The sequence below is a fragment of the Rana temporaria genome, chromosome 11 (genome assembly GCF_905171775.1).
Source record: "Rana temporaria chromosome 11, aRanTem1.1, whole genome shotgun sequence".
In the NCBI taxonomy this organism is placed as follows: domain Eukaryota; kingdom Metazoa; phylum Chordata; class Amphibia; order Anura; family Ranidae; genus Rana; species Rana temporaria.
The window spans coordinates 60,612,404-60,633,352 of NC_053499.1; the positions used below are offsets into that span (position 1 = coordinate 60,612,404).

A 20,949-nucleotide genomic window follows, 5' to 3' on the forward strand; every position below is an offset into this window, starting at 1 on the left:
TCCCCGGTAGCTCATGCACAGAAGCGAACACACACGTAAGTCCCGACCACATATGTAAACGCCGTTAAAACCACACGTGAGGTATTTCCAGCGAGAGCAATAATTCTAGCACTAGACCTCCTCTGTAACTCTAAACTGGTAACCTGTAAAAAAAAATTAAAGTTTCGCCTATCGTGATTTTTAAGTACCGAAGTTTGGCGCCATTCCACGAGTTTGCGCAATTTTAAAACGTGACATGTTGGGTATCTCTTTACTCGGCGTAACTCCATCTTTCATGTGGTACAAAAAAATTGGGCTAACTTTACTGTTTTTTTTTTTTTAAAACTGCGTTTGAAAAATGTCTGCGCAAATACCACGCAACATAAAAAGTTGCAACGCCATTTTATTCCCTAGGACCGTGATGGCGAACCCTGGCACCCCAGATGTTCTGGAACTAAATTTCCCATGATGCTTAAGCACTCTGCAGTGTAGTGGAGCATCATGGGAAATGTAGTTCTAAAACATCTGGGGTGCCAAGGTTTGCCATCCCTGCCCTAGGATGTCTGCTAAAAAAAATTATATGTATACCCCGTATTTATCGGCGTATAACACGCACCCTAACTTTAAGGGGGAAGTTTCAGGGAAAAAAAAAATTCCACAGCCCCCTGCGTATAACACGCAGGCACAGTTTACCCTCTATTTTCAGGGTAAAAAAGTGAGTGTTATACGCCAATAAATACAGTATGTGTGTGTGTATAATATACACCCTGTTCCAAATTATTATGCCAATGATATTTTTCTCATTTACCTAAATAATTGATGTAAACAACAGTCAGCATAATTCTCATGTTATCAACTATTAAGAGTACAATTCAAATTTTATTGAACAGACCTCCCAATGATAAGTGTTTTTTTCAAAATAAAAAACTTACAATGCATTGTTCCACATTATTACGCACAGTAAGTTTCAAAACACTTTAAAGGTTGTAAAGAACTGAAAATTTCAATCAAACTTTAAACAACATTTTAACTTTTTAAATATTTTAACAGGTCACGTTACGTTTTAACATAGGACCCCTTGTTTGATAGCAGCTTCACAAGTCTTGCATCCATTGAACTTGTGAGTTTTTGGACAGTTTCTGCTTGAATTTGTTTGCAAGATGTCAGAATAGCCTCCCAGAGCTGCTGTTTGGATGTAAACTGCCTCCCACCCTCATAGATCTTTTGCTTGTGGATGCTCCAAAGGTTCTCAATAGGATTTAGGTCAGGGGAGGATGGAGGCCACATCATTGCGTTCTCCCCTTTTATCCCCATAGCAGCCAGTGATGCAGAGGTATTCTTTGCAGCATGAGCTGCTGCATTGTCATGCATAAAGATGATTTTATTACGGAAAGCATAGTTCTTCCTTCTGTACCAGGGAAGGAAGTGGTCAGTCAGGAACTCCACATACTTTGTAGAGGTCATCTTTACACCTTCGGGGACCCTAAAGGGGCCGACCAGCTCTCTTCCCTTGATTCCGGACCAAAACATGGCTCCACCACCGCCTTGCTGACGTTGCAGACTTTTTTGAAACAGGTGGCCATCCACCAACCATCCACTACTCCATCCATCTGGACCATGCAGGGTTGCACGGCACTCATCAGTGAACAGGACTGTTTGAAAATTTAGTTTTCATGTATTTTTCTGCCCAATGCAGCCGTTTCTGCTTGTGAGCATTGGTTGGTGGTGGTCGAATGGAAGGTTTATGCACAGTTGCAAGACTGGAGGACTCTACACCTTGATGTCCGTGGAACTCCAGAGGCACCAGCAGCTTCAAATTTCTGTTTGATGCTATGTAATGGTGTTTTTGCAGCTGCTCTCTTTATCCGATGCATGGATCTGGCAGAAATCTTCCTTAATGTGCCTTTATCTGCACGAAACCTGTCTGTACTCTGAATCAGCCACACGTCTCTTAATATTGCGATGATCGCGCTTAAGTTTTCGTGAAATATCTAATGTTTTCATACCTTGTCCAAGGCATTGAACTATTTCACTCTTTTCGGCAGCAGAGAGATCCTTTTTCTTTCCCATATTGCTTGAAAATGGTGCTCTGCTTAATAATGTGGAACACCCTCCTTTTAGTAGTTTTTTCCTTTAATTGGGCTTACCTGGCAATCTAATTATCACAGGTGTCTGAGATTGTTTTCAGTGATCAAAAGAACCCTTAGAGCCGGTTCACACAGGGGCAACCTGGGATCCGACTTCAGGTCGCCTCTAGTCGCCTCAAGTCGCATTGCATTAAGTAATTAATGTAAGTGAATGGAGCCGTCTTAATGTACACTACTGCAGTCGCTCCGACTTGAAAAAAGGTTCCTGTACTACTTCAATCCGACTTGTACCCATTGATTTCAATGGTAGTCACCTCCAAGTCGGATCCCCGTTCAAAGTGAGGCAACTTTACAGGAAGTTGCCCCAGTGTGAACCTGTTCTAAGGCAAGCCCCTCCCTCCCACAGGGGAACTTCACGCCAAATTTTAAATAAAAAAATGGCATGGGTTCCCCCTGCAAGAGCATACCAGGCCCTTAGGTCTGGTATGGATTTCAAGGGGAACCCCTACGCCAAAAAGACAGCATGGGGGTCCCCCCAAATCCATACCTTACCCTTTTCCGAGCGCGCAGACCGGCCGATCAGGAAACGGGGTGGGGACGAGCGGGCGCCCCCCCCTCCTGAGCCGTACCAGGTGTAATGCCCTCAACATGGGGGGGTGGGTGCTTTGGGGCAGAGGGGTGCCCTGCGGCCTCCCCACCCCAAAGCACCTTGTCCCCATGTTGATGGGGACAAGGGCCTCTTCCGGACAACCCCATACTCGTTCACATAGGGTGGGGCGCCGGGATCTGGGGGCCCCCTTATTTTTCGGCGTAGGGGGTTCCCGTTGAAATCCATACCAGACCTAAGGGCCTGGTATGCTCTTGGAGAGGAAACCTATGTCGGTTTTTTATTTAAAATTTGGCGTGGAGTTCCCCTCCTGGAGGCGACTTCAAGTCGTGTTGTAAGTCACGTTGTGATTCATACTCAAGTAGTGCTCAAGTTGCCTCCAAAAGTCGCACTGAAAGTCGTGTTGCCCCTGTGTGAACTGACTCTGAGACACAATGCCATCCATGAGTTAAACTGAAAAACAAAATATTTAATATTTTTGACACTGACCTAGAATTTGCATAATAATTTAGAACAGGGTGTGTGTGTGTGTGTGTGTGTGTGTGTGTGTGTAAAATATATAAGGAACTGCAGTCTGCTCACATAATTTGTAATAAAGACATCTTTGCCTCCAACCACTTCTGTACTTGCCAAATATGCTGCAGAAATCTCCCTCCACTAAGGCCCCTTTCACACTGGGGCGGGAGGCGCGGTGGCGGTATGACGGCGCTATAGCGTCGGAATTGCTGCGGGATTCGGCCGCTAGCGGTGTGGTATTAACCTCCGCTAGCGGGCGATAAAGGGTTAATACCGCCCGCAATGCGCCTCTGCAGAAGCGCATTGCGGGCGGTATTACCGCGGTTTCCCATTGTTTTTTAAATGGGAAGGAGCGGTGGGGAGCGGTATACACGCCGCTCCTCTCACCGTTTCTAAGATGCTGCTGGCAGGAGATTTTTTTCACTCCCGCCAGCGCATCGCCTCAGTGTGAAAGCTCTCGGGCTTCGACATTGAGTATGCAGTGCAGGAGTTTTTCAGGCGGTATAGCAGTGCTATTTTTAGCGCTGTACCGCCTGAAAAACTCCTCAGTGTGAAAGGGGTCTAAGTCTGACTGCAACCATTTTAAATGTGGGCAGCTGAAGCTGCTGCCTGTTCACTTCTTGGATTTACACACCCCCCCTCCCTTACTGGCAAACTCTCACAAGAATGAGAGCTGTGCATGATGTCATGAGCCTAGGCTTTTATTAGACAAGAAACAGGAAGTGGGCTGTATAAGGTAAATACTGGCAGAAAAAAATGTTTGACTATCCAAAGTTGACCACTACAGCCCTGGAAGATTTGGGCTGCTCAATGACCAGGCCAATTTTTGCGATACGGCACTGCGTAACTACCTGAGAGTTACGCGTTTGTGCGAAGCTGTATCCAAACAAAATTGTCGTCCTTTTTCCCACAAATAGAGCTTTCTTTTGGTGGTATTTGATCACCTCTTCAGTTTTTATATTTTGCGCTTTTAAACTAAAGGACAATTTTGAAAAAAAAAAACAATCTTTTACTATAATATCCCCCATTTTTTCTTATAATTTTTTCCTCAGTTTAGGCCGATTATGTATTTTTCTACGTATTTTAGGTGAAAATTGCAATAAGCATACATTGATTGGTTTGAGCAAAAGTTATAGGGCCAGATTCAGAAAGGACTTACGACGACGTATCTCCAGATACGCCGTCGTAAGTCCAAATGTGCGCCGTCGTATCTATACGCGTATTCTGGAAATCAGATACGCCTGAATTTTGCCAAGATACGACCGACGTAAGTCTCCTACGTCGTCGTATCTTGGGTGCATATTTACCGCTGGCCGCAAGGGGTGCTTCCGTAGATTTACTCGTCGAATATGCAAATAACCTAGGTACGCCGATTCACGAACGTACTTGCGCCCGTCGCATTAAGCTACGCCCTTTACATAAGGCGTACGTCCGGCGTAAAGTTACCCCTGCTATATGAGGCGCAGGTAATGCAAAGGTATGGACGTCGGAAACGTCGAAACAGCCGTCGTATTTTACGTCATTTGTTTTGTAAGTCGTACGTGAATGGGGCTGGGCGTAGGTTACGTTCACGTCATATGAATGGAGCCGACGTATCTTGGGGAGTAAATTCGTGATTCTGAGCATGCACCGTTCGTTCGGCCATGCATTTACATAGGGTCACGCTTCATTATAATACAACACGTCCACTGCCTTGCTACTTTGAATTAGGCGGGCTTACGCCGGCCCATTTACGTTACGCCGGCGTACATATGGGAGCAAGTGCTTTGTGAATACTGTACTTGCCTCTCAATGTTACGACGGCGTAGCGCATATGAGATGCGCTACGCCTATCTAAAGATGTGCCGATCTCTCTGAATCTGCCCCTCAGTGTCTACAAAATAGGAGGTAGATTTATGGCATTTTTATTATTTTTTTACTAGTAATGGCGGCAATCTGCAATTTTATTTATTTTTTTATCGGGACTGCGATATTATGGCGGACACTTTTGACACATTTTTGGGACCATTGACAATTATAGAGCTATAAAAATGCACTGATTACTGTATCAATGTCACTGGCATTGAAGGGGTTAATACTAGGGGCACTCAAGGGGTTAAATGTGTTACCTATGTTTGTTCTAACTGTAGGGGGCTGGGACTGTCTAGGAGGAGAGATATATCATTGTTCATACTTGGTATGAACACACGATCTGTATCTACTCTCCTAAAAGAAACTTGCTCTGTCACAATCGATCGCGTGTGCCTGGCCGTCATCGTGCTCGCCGGGCACTCGCATTGGCTTCGGGCACACGCTGCGGGCGCAAGCGCCCCTAGTGGCCAAAAGAAAAAGCGACGTAAGGTAACGTTGATTTGCCCAGCCAAGTAAAACTGCGGCAGCTGGTCGGCAAGTGGTTAAAACAAGGGCAGAAGATTTAATAGATGAAAATTTGAAAAAAGGACTGAAGGTCCGCCTTAATAAACAAAACAATTTAATTTTTTTAAAGTGTTTTGTTTTCTTTTTTGCAAATAATCTTTTTTCAGAAATTTTAGGTCAAAATTTATTCTTCTACATTTCTTTGGTGAAAATACCCCAAATCGGTGTATATTTAGGCCCGGATTCACAGACAGCGGCGCACATTTATACCGCCGTAGAGTATCTCCTGTACGCTACGCCGACGCAGCGCAGAGAGGCAAGCACTGAATTCACAAAGCCAGTGCTCCCAAAACTGCGCTGGGTTTCCTAGGCGTAAGCCGACGTAGGTGGAAGTGGGCGTGAGCCATGCAAATGAGGCGTGACCCCATGCAAATGATGGGCCGAGCGCCAGACAGATACGTATAACGAACGGCGCATGCGCCGTCCCATGGACGCATCCCAGTGCACATGCTCAGAATCACGTCGGAACTACTCCCTAAGATACGTCGGGTCACTACCTACGCTCAGCCATATTCACATCCAACATAAACTACGTAAAATATGCCGGCTTGTGTTCCCTGGTGCAGTCCTTTGCATGGATGCTGCTGAGTTACACCTCCTTTATGGGGCATAACTTTACGACGTACGTATAACTTGCGCGCACTTACGTTTGTGAATCGCCGTATCTCCCTCATTTGCATATTTGAATGGAAAAATCAACGGGAGCACCAAATGCGTCCAGCGTAAATATGCGCCCACTCTACGCCGGCGTAGGCAAGTTACGTCGGTGGGATAAAGCATTTAGTAAGAGGCAAGGCGATTATTTATATTTTTATATATATATATATATATATATATATATATATATATATATATATATATATATATATATATATATATATATATATATATACATTTTTTTTTTTTGTCACAATTTTTGGAAAAAAACATAATAATTTTTTTTTTTTTATTTGTTATTGCCACCAGTGCAGTACATAGTTATGACTGGTGTGGCGATGATTAGGAAAACTAACTGGTGACCGTATGTAAAAAAAAAAATATATATATATATATATATATATATATAATCTATCTTTTTTTTTTTTTTCCTTTTTTTTTTTTTTTTTATTACTTATTTTTTTTTTTAAACACTCTGTGACCAAGGCAATACCATGTTACCATAGTGACACTGTACTACTTTGGGGAAGTGATTAGGATTTTTTTTTTTACACATTATAATCACAAGCAACCATTTTTACTGAATTAAACTGATTGTCTTTTTTTTTTTTTTTTTTTGTGATTAGCTCTGATTAAACAAAGCTAATCACATGGTACAGATGGACTGTGATTTGGCCCTGTCTGTAACATGTGATCACTGTGGCCAATCACAGCTAGCAACATAATTGTATACAATGGATGGCATGAAAGGAAGCCATCCATTGTTTACAACTGTCATGAGATGTGTGATTGGTCACAGCGATCACATGACACTGGCAGCGGGCTGGTATAGGGGTTAGTCGTCAGCTGTGTTCGGTGGATACAGTTGGTGAGAAATCACGGTGCCTTCTGAGTGGATGTCATATGCTGAAAGCTCTGTAAATCCCTTTAAAAAGTTTGCTGCTCGCATACAAGTTTAATCACTTCCTGCCCAGCCTATAGCAAAATGACGGCCGGGCGGTGGTTCAGTTATACTGACTGGACGTGGGGTCGCGCATTGTGGTGATCGGTGGTGTGTTGTGTCAGTCTGACACACCACTACACCGATCTTGGAGGCTCTTTACCACGTGATCAGCTGTGCCCAATTATGGCTGATCACGATGTAAACCGCTTTTGATCGGCTTTTTCTCACTCGCGTCTGACAGATGTGAGTAGAGGAAAGCCGATCGGCAGCTTTTCTGACAGGGGCAGTCTGCGCTGATTGTTTATCAGGGCAGACCCCCCACAGATGCCCACTCTGGACCACCAGGGAAGCCCCTAACGTGGATGGCCAGGTACGTCCCCCATAGCCATCCATATATGCCAATCAGTGCCAACAAATGGGCACTGACTGGCCCCATTATGGAACGAATCAAATCGGTGATGCCCAACTATCAGTTTACATCAGTGCCCACCTATCAGTGCTGCCTATGAGTGCCCATCGGAGCAGCCATATCAGTGCCCGTCATTGAAGAAAACTTATTTACAGAAAAATGAACAAACAAAAACGTTTTATTAATTTTTTTTTCGAACTTTTCAGTCTTTTTCATTTGTTGCGCAAAAAATAAAAATCGCAGAGGTGATCGCAGAGGTTCACCGAAAGAAAGCTCTATTTGATTTGTGGGAACAAAATTATAAAAAATTTGTTTGGGTACAGTGTAGCATGACCGAGCAATTGTCATTCAAATTGCGACAGCGCTGAAAGCTGAAAATTGGCTTGGGCAGGAAGGGGGTGTAAGTGCCCTGTATTGAAGTGGTTAAAGCCGTATTCCATAAACAAAACATTCTATATATTGTAGCTTACCAATTCTTTTTTTTTTTTTTTTTATACTTTGTTTCCCCCTTTTATTTTCACCTGGTAATCCAGCCAGTAAGTCTGTTGTTGTGAAACTTCCTTTAATAGATTAAAGGTGTCAGTGGGTTAAGACAAATCATTTAAAGTATACCGTTGGCCGTTGTGGGATGACCTGACTCCCATGCATGCATGGTAGTTCGTTCATCCTGGCACATACGCTATGCTGATAACATAAACTGAGCTGCACAGTGTACATCCTACAGAAGACTGAGCAGGCAGGTAAGGTTTCTTTGTTAACGCAAAAGTGATATTGCATGTCTGATGCAGTGAAGAGTCTACCTGCTTGTAATTTTTTTAAGACAGTAGTTCCCCTTTAATTTGTTATTAAAATCCATCTAAATCTGCTAGTGAGCCTAATGTAACCCTCTCCACAGGTTTACAATACTAAATACTAAAGGTGTCTCCATTGATCCTCAATGGAACGGAGACAGCCCACGGTGGAAATGTGTTATTGGCCTGCTCACCAGGTATAAATAATAGGAAAAAACAAACAAATGCAGCTGCCACATTTAAGGATTGGTTGGCTGCAATATGTTACATTTTCTGGGGTTAATACTGTTTTCTTATGTAGCAGATGGAATCTTGGTAATTTGGCTGTTGACGTTACATTATTTATGTGTTGTGTTCTTTTTTTGTTTGTATCCAATAGCGAATATTGGAGCCGGAGGATTTTTTGGATGATTTGGATGATGAAGATTATGAAGAAGATACTCCAAAAAGACGTGGGAAGGGTAAAGCCAAAGTAAGAGTCACCATCATTAGTCCTTATTTTAACCATATTTTGATTTATTCTAGTATGAAAAACCAGGGCTGAGTTTGTAGGAGAGTTCCGCTATAAAATAAGTGTAGCCCCTCTGGAAAATCTAGTAAACATTGAATGCATATTATAATTTCAACACTGTTATTAAAGTACATTTTAGTTGAATTTTGTTTTTCTTTATTGACCTTGTTTTTGAACCCAGACATGCTTGCAGTACACCATAGCCAGGTTTTGATGGTTTACTTTCATTGATGTCAAAGCAAAACAGTTTAATCAATGTGATTGGATAGTAAAACGGCAGCATCAGCTTACTGATAAGTGCTCTTTGAGTCTGAACTGATAAAGGCTTACAATACTGCTACTCCCTCTTCTGTTATGATTGCTGATGGTCATCTAGTGTTAGGCCTAGTACACAACACAAGGTTTTTTCCATTCAACCCAGCAGCGGGTTGAATGGAAAAAAAACTGACAGCTCCGGTTGGAACCACTGTACTAACAAGCCGATGTTAGTACAGTGATCTTTTCTGCTGTTGTATTGTGTTCTGACAAGGAGGATGGCCCCCCTGCCAGAACACTCCGGTCATCGCTCTGTCATTGGCTGAAAGCACTGATCGGGAGCCAGTCAGCTGCTGGTTATCTGAATGGCCAGCTTCTGACGGAACAGTTGTTTTTATTCATCTGGCTGATGTCACCTGACATTCGGCCGGTATGTACTAGGCTTTAGGGTATTTTTTAGGATTCTGAACCATGTGAAATGCACATCAGTTGTGGCAGAACTGTATAATTATGACATCTGGTAATGACTGGATATGTACAGTTTGTAATGCTTTATTGTTTAACTGTAAACATTAAACCCCCCCCCCCCCAAAAAAAAACAAGTGTAAGGATTCAGCTGAGGCTTCAGGGTTATGTATTTGGAGAAGGTAAATCAATCACTATGATGGCCAAACACATGGCAAATTCAGGACAAATCACTTACAATCCCAAAAATAACCAAACGCATCAATGAATTTAAAACTTCCATGGTGTGGTTTGCTTTAGGCCCCTTTCACACTGGGGCAGTATGTGCGGTGGTGGTATAGCGGCGCTATACCGTTGGAATTGTGTCGGTATTCAGCTGCTAGCAGGGCGGTATTAACCCCTGCTAGTGGCCAAAAAAGAGGTAATACCGCCTGCAATGCGCCCGGCGGTATTACTGCGGTGTCCCATTGTTTTCAACTCCTAAGATGCTGCTTGCAGGAGTTGTTTTTTTTTTCCCGCCAGCGCATCGCCTCAGTGTGAAAACCCTCGGGCTTTTACATTGAGAATGTTGGGGCAGGAGTATTTCAGGCATTATTTATGTGCTATTTTTAGCGCTAAAACGTCTGAAATACTATCCTAAGGGATAGTTTGGATGTTAGGGAAACTCCTATTTTTCATTTGTTTTTGGGCCTAAAGTCTAATTCTGATGGTTTACAAAGAAAACTGCACATTAAGATTACATCTTGACAATTAAGACAAAATATTATTATGGAGTTTGTGTTCAACATTTTTGTTTACTTATAAAATCCTTATCAATACATATGTTTTCCCTTGGCACAATTTTTTACATTGATATGCTCCATCATTTCATTTAACTATTCTTTCCTCTTAAATTTTTACAAGGTTTTTTTTGTTTGTTTTGTTTTTTTCCAGGGAAAAGGTTTAAGTGGTGCCAGGAAGAAGCTGGATGCAGCTGCACTGGATGACAGGGACAAGCCATACGCCTGTGACAGTGAGTCAATTTCCTGATGATCCTATTTAATGTTTTTACGTTCACTTGCCCTGTGGTATAGTTCACTGTTTGATTTGTGTTTCAGATACCATCTTCTTCCTTTACCAGATACTTTTTTGTTTTTTTACTGGGCATGTAAATCTTTCTTTTCCTTTTATCTGGCTTTTTTCTTTCTTAAAGGGGTTTTGTCATAGTACTATTTGGTATATCCCCCCTTTGTCAATATGAAGATCAGTACTGAAATACTGCATCTTATACAATAGTTGCCTTTTTTTAACCCATTAAATATAGTATTGCTACACTGTTTAAAACTGACTTTACAGTGAACCTGTGTTGTATTCATGCAGGGCAAATCAATAGGTTCACTTAGACACTTTCCCTGGTTATATATGCTTTCTTTCCTTTACCCCTTGCTCCATTTGCCTATGGGAGTGCAGAGAAGCAGCTTTGTGTAAGCTCCGGTTCTCATAGCCCACACACGACAAGAGTGCTCATTCAAGCTTCTAGTGCTGCTCTTCTCTGGAAGTACAGGGTAAGTCCCTTCTCCTGACAGGGGGAAATCAGAAAGGGAAATATAGTGGAGGGGGGCAGCAGTTTTAGCGGACCTGTTGCTCTGCGCCACATGGACAAAGTCCAGGTTCACTTTAAAGAGATTTATCTGGTAATAGCTTGTGCTTTACAGGGAAGGGTTTCTCTTGCAACTTGTGCAAGCACTATGCCATTATAAAATGTTACCGTAAGGTACAAACTATCAAACGTATGCAAATTCATCTTTCTATACAAGTAGTATGATTTCTCAATAGGTCCTGTTCTGGACTTTCCTTTCTCCTTAATTGACCTTGACCTATATTGTATGGATGGTTTAGAAATGGCATGACTTAATAAAACAAGCAGGACTTGTTAAAAACTATTTTAATTGGAACATGATGTAATCATGCTCATTTTTGCCACTACAAAATATCTCTTTAGATACAGAAAGGAAACGGTCACTTTAACGGTCGGACAATTATATGCGCTTATTCAGTAAAGTAGTCCATTGAGTAAAACAACATTTAACGTGTAATAGCCCACAGCAAGCCGGTTTCATTTTGCTCTAATCGGATCATTTAAAACATTTTTGGATTGATTCATGCAAAGTTTTTGGTGGTTTTACCCTTTTAAGGCCTGGTTCACACCTATGCAGGTTTCAGTTTGCATATTCCAGGTGCATTTTGCGTTTTTCAGTACACATTTTTGATACATTGAAGCCTATGGAACAAGAAAAAAGTCCTTGGGCGTTTACATAAAATGCACAGATGTAAACGTGGCCCATAGGAAACCATGTTAAATGGACTGTAGTGTGTGTGTTCAAAACTGAAAACGCACCAAAAAAATGCATTGGTGTGAACCAGCCCTAAAAATGCCTTCAAGTATTGTCATTGCTTTTAGTGTCGCTAAAGGCAAAACTTTTTTTTTTTTCCTTTTCATTTTTTGGATACAGTAAGATAGAGCTATAACTCCTGCCAGTTGTTTGCCATCTGTATCCCATCAAGGAGATTTCCCTTTATTTCCTGTCCCAAAGCCAAAATGGAAAGTGAGAAAATCCCTCCAAAGTGAGTTAATCCTGGGGTGTCACCAGAACTAGCATCTTCATGGGATGATTTCCCCTCTATTACTGTTCTAATGTTAACCCAAAATGTGGGATTTTCTTTTACATTCCCTTTTAATAACAGTAAACAGGACAAATCGGGTGAATCTCCCAAACAGTCACAGACAGCAATAAAACCTGACAAGGGTTCTAATCCATCTCCACTTTATCCAAAACTGAAAAAAAACCTTTGCCTTTAGTGACTCTTTTAGCATAACATATAAAATACATTGGAGCATGATGTGATTTCCTAGCAATAGCCATTGTGATTATTGAAGGAACAGGAGAGCAGCCAAATTGTTAGATTACGGTACAATTTTTTCCTTTCTGCTTTATTTCTCTATTCTTGCGATGACAGTTTTTTGTTATTTGGAGGCTTTGAAAAATAAGCAACTTTATTTATTTATTTTGTTATCGAAATGTGAATATCTGATGATACTTTTACCTAGGGGAATATGTTTTACAGCCCTGTGCCATGAATGTTTTCTTTGTAGTAAAGGAGCTTGTTTTATGTAAGCACTAGTTGATAGGTGTGTGTTCCTTTAACAAAATGTTTTCCAGCATGCTTCCTGTCCTATAAATGCCAGTGGCCTATTTTGTAACAATGAAATGGGCTCTCTGGGGATCTGTTAAAGTTGTATGTTCTATGAATCATTTATCTTAGGAAGCAATCAAATGACTAATGCCTTTGTGCTCAAGTTCCTTAATTGATTGTGTTAAATTAAATGAAAATTGACAAGTCACTGTGCTTTTTATGTCAATTTAGTTTAAAGACAGATCAACTCAAAATTAATGGAAAACATTTAATCTCAGTGATTGTTGTCGTGCTTTAACGTTCAATCTTGTTGTTTACCCTAAAAAGTGTTTCTGCACTGTGCTGTCACTGTGAGCCTATTAAATAGTTTTAAACCTAATTTGGCAATAAATATGCCAAAAACTGCAACCCATTGCCAACCAGTATTCTTGCTGGTAGTTTAACGGTTCATGTGTTTGGCTTCAGCATCCACCAGCTGTTTTTCTTTTTCTTCAGACTTGACTTTGTTGATGGCCAATATATTATGATGGTTTAGCATTAGCTGCTTAATGCAATCATCTACTGATATATGGGCATCTTATGTCTGCCATTCAAATGTTTGTTTTTTCAAGAAGTATAGTGCTAACTATTTGACAGATGTTTTACAATTTGGTTCCTATGTGTCCCATTCACACTTCAACCCAGCCTAGTGCAGACATATAAATTTTATTGCAGCACATCATGCTGAACCGCACTGCAATTTAAAGGCAGCGCAGCCCATCCCACTGCCCCACATTGCAGTAAATAAAGTGTACGTGGTGTTGCACACTTCACATAAAGTTTTCTTAAAAAAGGGAGCTGTGTGATACGCTGAATCGCACATCACTCTCCCCCCTACTGCAGCCAGGAATGCAGAGCGATGATTTGCTCTTGCTGCTCTGCGTTGCAGTATGTGAATATTGCATGCATGTAATATTTAGTGGACAAAAGTTGTGGAAGTAAATTGGACTACTATACTATCAATTTAGGTGGAACATTGACACGAGATGAGTCGCCTAATCTAGCTACTATTGGGCAATGATCTCATCAGTTGGATTGCCATTGCCATCCAATGCCCCCTGTAGATGCGTGATACTGGCAATATTTTGCCATACTTCAGCATACAATGGGGGACATTCATTAAGCAAGTTTGGGGACACCTTTAAACAGGCTGTCTATCAGTTAACATACTATTTGATAGTTATGTTTAGTTGCAATCAGGCCTGTAATCATGACAGCAAAATGGGTCAGATTTGCACAGGTCTGCAAAAGAATTACCACTAGAGATAAAGGGGCAGATCCTCGTACAGTGGCGCATTTATGCGCCGGGCGTAGCGTATCCAAGTGCACTACGCCGCCGTAACTTAATTTTGTTTTTCAAATCCTGAAAGAATCCGCGCCGTAAGTTACGGCAGCGTAGTGTATCTTTGCCGGCGTAATGGCGCTTAATTCAAATGGATGTAATGGGGGTGTGTTTTATGTAAATACGTCGTGACCCCGACGTAAACGTCGTTTTTTTTAACTGCGCATGCGCCGTCTGTGGGGGTATTGTGCGCATGCTCAAAATTAAACCGGAACCAGCCAATGCTTACGACGGTGACGTCATTCTACGCAAATTCCTATTCGCGAACGACGTAAAAATTCAAAATTGTACGTGGGAACGACGGCCATACTTAACATTGAGTACGCCTCATAACAGCAGCTTTAACTATACGCCGGAAAAAGCCGAACGAAAACAACGTAAAAAAATGCGCCGGACGTACGTTCGTGGATCCGCCGTAAATAGCTAATTTGCATACTCAAAGCGGATTTCGACGGAAACGCCACCTAGCGGCCGCCGAAAAATTGCATCTAAGATCTGACGACGTACTAAGAAGTACGCCTGTCGGATCGATCCCAGATTCCGTTGTATCTTGTTTTGTGGATACAAAACAAAGATACGACGCGGGAAATTTAAAATTACGCCGGCGTATCAAGAGATACGCCGGCGTAATGCTTTTGTGGATCTGCCCCAAAATCTTTTTCTCAAGATGAACATTTCACTGAAAACAGAGTCACAATTAGAAAATGGTTAGGGGCATGTTATTCTATAGCAGTGCTGAGGGGAAATTTTATGAATGTAGCTGCCCAAATATCTGCCACAAATTCGACTTGTACCCCCGTGTGTGTGTGTGTGTGTGTGTGTGTGTTTTTTTTAAACCTCAGAATTCATCTAAAAATGGCCTTGTTACTAGGAAAATGTTTTACTAATTTTGCGACTAGTTATTGTGGATGCAAAAGCTGACATGGTATGATATTGTTCTATTAATTTAATATTACTGCTATAAGATATTTGGTAAATTGTGTTGTACATTGAGTTTTGGGGATTTTAGTTTAATACTTTGCTTCTCACAATTGCTTTGTATTATATGCACACCTCTGCTGTATGGCAGAGGTTTACAGTGTAAAATAGGAACTCCTATCTGTGCCCAAACATCCAGAAACCTATGAGATACATATAACGGCTGCCAAACTCAGGGCACCATCTGTGCTATAGCATGCAGCTGTATGAAAATCTGTCACATTGAACCGTAAGGAGGCTGCAAATTGCCAAACATAAATAAGCATTTATATGTAATTTTCCTCATTTTCTCATAACCATTGTTTGTTTTTTAGAATTTAAGTTACTAAATAGTCTCCTACTGAATGTTGGAATTTGTAAAATGAGAATGCTAGCAATATAAAATTAAAATCTTTCTCAACCCCCCTTAAATTTATAGATGGGTATGACCCTGTGGAGAATGGTTAGCTGCAATGTTTATTTAGAAAAGGTGCTTTGTTCACCTACTTATTTGCTTATTTTTCCTTTTTTTTTTTATGCAGTTTTTTTTCTGTATTTTATTCAAAGGGGGGAAAAAGATGCAGCATTGGTATAGCACCGTACAGCCTTGTTTAGACCATGTTTTCTCACATGGGGAAGCACAGGTGTTTATGCATCCCCATGCAGGCAGGTTCATTCATGTCAATTGGGATATAGCGGCTGCACGGACACAGCCACTGCTTTCAGTTTGACAGCCATGTGGGTGCGTGGCCCTAAATACAGACCGTGAGCATGCGCACGGCTGTCAATGTGGGAGCCGCAGCTGTGTCCCATTTGACATGCATTGGACTGCCTGCACGGGGATGCACAAACATCTGCATTCTCATGCGAGCGAACACAGCACTTGCATGGGTGTACATTGTAGTACGGTCTTTTGAAGAAGGCCTTATGGTGGCAGACATGGCTATTCATTAAACAAGCTTCTTTCTCCATATAGATCTGTCAGTTTTGTGCCAGTGTACCAGTTTTTTATTAACTTTTTGTTCAGGTTTTTCACCTATTCAGGACTGCTTATCTGTCTAAAGCCATTGCCATGGTTTCCTAATTTTCCAGCCTATTGGCTGTGAGGCAAACTGTCACAAATCTGTCACACCAATTAGTTGGATAAGCTTATTCACTTTACAGTTTCTTTATAAGAAACAAGTCGCATGATCACCTTGAAGTGGCATCAGTCTAACAATCTTGCTAAAAAGATAGATTTGTTTTCGGCATTGATGCTCCCTAGGTCATGTTTTGTATTAAAAAAAATAGATATGGACACATTTATCGTGACACAAAGGTCTGTAAATGTTAAAGTAGATCTAAACCCACTCATTAAAATCTTAAATAAACTTATTTATGTAAGTTATTTGTTAAATGGGCATAGTTTATCAAAATAATGCCTGGTGATTCTTCAATGAAGGCCATTATTCAGGCACTCTGTGTCATGGGATGACAGCTGTCTTTTAACTCTGTTCCTTTTTTTTTTTTTACTGACATGTTGCCCCATGGTAAGGACTACAGGTTGGCCATACCTACACACGTTCTGCAGACATGGTCCACTGTTGTCCAAGGCAATTATGTAAAAAGGAAGTTGCTAAAAAGAGGAACCGCAACCATTAAATGAAAAGGGGGTGGGAGGGGGGAAAAGAAAAAAAACAATCTGGACAGTCAAAGGTATTTGAGTCTTTACCCAATCAGTTCTGCTTCTGTGTTTTCTGCATTTATAATACATGGAGTATCCAGTAAGGACAGTGACATTTTCTAGTTCTCATTGTAGTTGATGGGTAGAGCTGTGAACCGGGGTTCAGAGGTTTTATTGCAGCAGTCCTCAAGAGAGCTGGAAACATCCACTCAAGATTTCAAAATGAATATGTATTTACTTATATAACGTGATTGCCAAATGCAACAACTGTAATGCGAGCAAATGCTAGTGAAGGTATTGGAAATATTGCAAGAGTTTGATGTCCTAGTATTTGTAGTGGTACCCTTATTGTTAAGATGAGGTAAAATAATTAAGTAAAGACTATGAGGAGCATGTTTTGACTGGGAGGACTAAATGTAAAGGACAAATGTATTGTTTTGTGTACTGTTCTGTACTGCTAATTTAAAAAGGGTAAACACATGGTCTTAGTAATTTGGGTTTTTAAGTGCTAATTCTAAAGAGCAGAAATAAAATGTACTTTGTTAGTCAGGTCAGTGCAAGACAAACTGAATGTTATTGGTTACTGCACTTAAGAATTCTCATTTAGGAATTAGTGTATCTAAAGCCAATACTTTTTTTTTTTTTGGTTTGTATTGTGTCCCAGTTAGGGAAATTTTTATTTTTTTACTCCTAGTGACCAAAATTGCCAAGACTGAAGGTTCGGATACATTTAAAGTTGAACTTCAAACTTTTTTCCCTGTTACTGCTCGTGCTTTCCTACCTTGAGCAGATATGTACTTAATTTCTTTCCTGGGTCTTTAAGCAAAGAGAAAACTAATGTGCATTTTTATTTATTTTTTTAATCGCAGGCTTCATTCCCTGTGATTTCTGCTTCGTAATACCGGTGACTGCTATGTCCTTTATTGCCCCAGCCACCGATCTTGTAACTTCCCCTCTGTAGTCCCGTTTCAGCAAGCAGGGATGTGACTACATTCATGCTTGTTGAAATTATCTGAACTGCCTACTGCTGATGCATCTTTCAATGACAGGCCTGCTTCACACACACACACACACACACACACACACACACACCTGCTGCAACCTCCATTTCCCTAGGCATTATTTGAAATGTAATGCAGTTTTCCTGCATGGATGTGACGTTCAGACATCAGAAGGCCCTCCTGAGGGCCCAGAAGTAGCAAAGAGTTCTGAGAGACACGATGACATCACTGAGGCAGAAAATTGGCTGTTGCATGAAAAGTGAGTAATTTTCATTAACACTTTTTTAGAAATTAGTAGAGCCTGGGAGAAGGATCAGGAAATGCAAAAGCAGCAGGATTATGGAGATCGTCTTTAAGATTTTGAGTTGTCATAAGAACCAGAATAGAGGAAATCTTCGAACGAGTACATTTTGTTCAGTGAAGACTAAGTGGGCATATTACTTTATTATTCTCCCCAATTGGGATAAAGATGCCATAGAGGGGAAAAAAATAAGACATTTCATCATTCCCTATTTTTTTTTAAATGTTTAATTTTTTTTTGGCTTTAGATATACTTAAGTGTATGTAAACCTTAACAATGAATTTAATTTGGCTCCCCCTTTGATCGGTTTAATATACCAACGAAAGCCTGTTGTGTTAAGTGCCAAAAGTACTTGTTTTCCTGCCAGTCTTGTGAGCTGTTAACGGCTGTGCTGCTGTCTAGCTATACGTTTCTCTCATTGTATAGTGTGCATGGTATTTCCATATTGCTTTACCACTTCACCTTATCTACTTTCTTTTTTGTATTTTATTTAGATAATTTACTCTACTTATCTTTTGTATCCCTGTATACCGAATTATAAAAACTAGTGTCCACAAAATGTGTAAGTGCCAAGTGTTTGGTTTTATAGAAATGAGCTTGCATATGTGGTGTTGCTTCACGATCATTTGGAAAATTCTAATATGTCTAAAGGAGTTTCTTGGATGGTGGTTTGAGTTAAGCTCCTACACTTGTTACACCCTTTTATCCTTGGTGCTCCCTCGTCTTCATTGTTAGTTTTGGAATGCAGCTTCCCTTTAAAACTCCTTGGGCTTTCTACAGTCAAACATCTTTTTGCTGCACTTGCTCTCACTGCTCTCATTGTTTAGGTAGTCTACTCACTTCTGTCTCTATTTCTTTCTTTCTTCGTTTCAGACAGTTACAAACTAAAGCAAACTTCGAAATTCTCCGAAAGAGGTAGTTGAACTTGCTCGCTTGTGGCGCTAGTTTTCCATTTTCCCAACTTTGCCCGTGTTCCTGGCGCTGAAGCTTAGCATGTTTTGTCTTTTTTCAACCATGCCAGCCACCATTAATGTGGTGTCTGTAAACTTGTGCCATCTGTCCATCATGCCCACGATTTAATATATTAATCTCCTTCTTGCCTGGCGCACTGGTTCTGTATAATATGCACATGGCTACTGTGTGTGTGTGTGTAGTAGGATCATGTCATTTGATGGTAGCTTTCAGTTATATCTTGTGAATGCTACATCAAATGATAAAATGGCATATTCCATCTTAAAGTGGACCTTGAAGCTAGTTTACAATTCTGCATGAATCAATTCCTGACATGTCACAATATACAGCAACACAGTTTTCCCATAAAGTTGCATTATATCATTTAAAAGCAGTTCTTGAGCTCCAGCCAAGTCGCTTTGCCTAGGTTGAGATGCCATCATTGTGACCAGAGAAAAGTCTCCACTCCCTTAATGATTAGACTGCTACATTGTAACTTTGTAGCAAGGTGAGCGACTGCAGCATTTGTGAACTTGGCCAAGAACGGCACAATCACCATAATATATATGTCTTTATCTCTGAGCCAGCATCTCAGTCCAGGAAGCAGATGCTGACACTGGATGATGCCTAGAAAAAGTCTGTCCTTCTGATAAAAGTATCTGAAAAGTATCTGAAGGTATGAGGTGTACTGTGATCTCAGCAATAGGTAATTAGTAACTGCAAGTCTTCTGCATCATTTTGCATGAAAAAATGAACCTCGTGCTAGGACCACTTTAAACATTGGTTTGTTTTATTCATTAGTCAGATATTTTTATTTTTTAATTGTACCATTCTCCCCTTTTCTGCTACTTTTACAGAGCCATAATAACTTTAAGCACCTTTCTATGAGTAAAATATTTTGTCAAAAGCTTTTCGGAAATGTTCTGAGAGGATAAATCCTAACAAAGCCATCAGTTGTCTGCATTTAAAAAAAGCTCTGCTAATAGTGTGAAAATCACTTTTGTATTTTATACTGCAGGCTTTTTTTGTGAGATATCATGGTGCTTCATAATAACTTGGAAATGTAGTGTTTCTTTTTTTATCCATTTTGGGACACAGGAAGTCATTTACTCTTCTAGCTACATTGCTGCCTACTGGGGAATTGGACACTGGAAAAAAAGAATGTTGGCCAGCCAAGAACAACACCTCCCACACTCTGCATCCCTCATTTTTTTATGCTGGATCTCTCTAGTCCTTGATGGGATGAACCTGCCTTTTGAAATATTGTTGCACTATTCTGCCATCACTCTAAACTCAGATTATGTACAATACACACCACTTTAAAACTTGAGGGCCAGTCTGTAGTCACTTATAGTGCAGTCCCCAGGCTAGGATTCTTGACAGCTCCTAAGCTTGCTAAAATCTTTCTAGTTAAACTGCTATTCAGTCTTTAATAAAGACTGGAAATGTCCTGACAAGATGTTTGTACATCCCAAGCGTCCTGTATTGTTTAGGGGCACTTTTTGTTAAAGTAGGCTTCCCCTCCAATGGATCTATCAGTATCCTATCTACCATCCCAGTGGAGGATGTACCTATCTTTAAGGAGCCCATCGTCAACTACTAGAGGTCCATTCTAGAGCTCTATTCTCCCTGGCAGGCCCTGCACTACAATTGGTTTTAGCTGTGACCTTGATATCCAAATCCTGACTGGTCTAAGGTTATTAGAAGGGATCTGATTACCCTGGCAGTTGATCCTTTGGTCAAAGAACATTAAACACTCATGCCTGCAGGTTTAAGCTACAGCACAGACAAGGTGGTTGCAGGTCTCTTGTCTATTTCCCATATGAGTTTCTAGACAGAGTCCTTTCTCATGTTCTCTAACTGAAGTGTTGGCTCAACATTCCAAT

The 20,949-nt window shown here is 40.9% G+C and overlaps 1 protein-coding gene across 2 annotated transcripts in view; it reads left to right on the plus strand.

Annotated features, from left to right (window-relative positions):
- DPF2 (double PHD fingers 2) overlaps nt 1–20,949 on the plus strand; it is a 75,998-nt gene that overhangs the window by 18,432 nt on the left and 36,617 nt on the right. Inside the window, exons 5-7 of one of the 2 annotated variants that reach the window (XM_040328645.1) lie at nt 8,784–8,876; nt 10,569–10,647; nt 18,986–19,027. In XM_040328645.1, coding sequence (XP_040184579.1) covers nt 8,784–8,876; nt 10,569–10,647; nt 18,986–19,027 — 214 coding nt within the window. The remainder of the gene's footprint in view (nt 1–8,783; nt 8,877–10,568; nt 10,648–18,985; nt 19,028–20,949) is intronic. The other variant, XM_040328646.1, reaches the window with a different exon arrangement.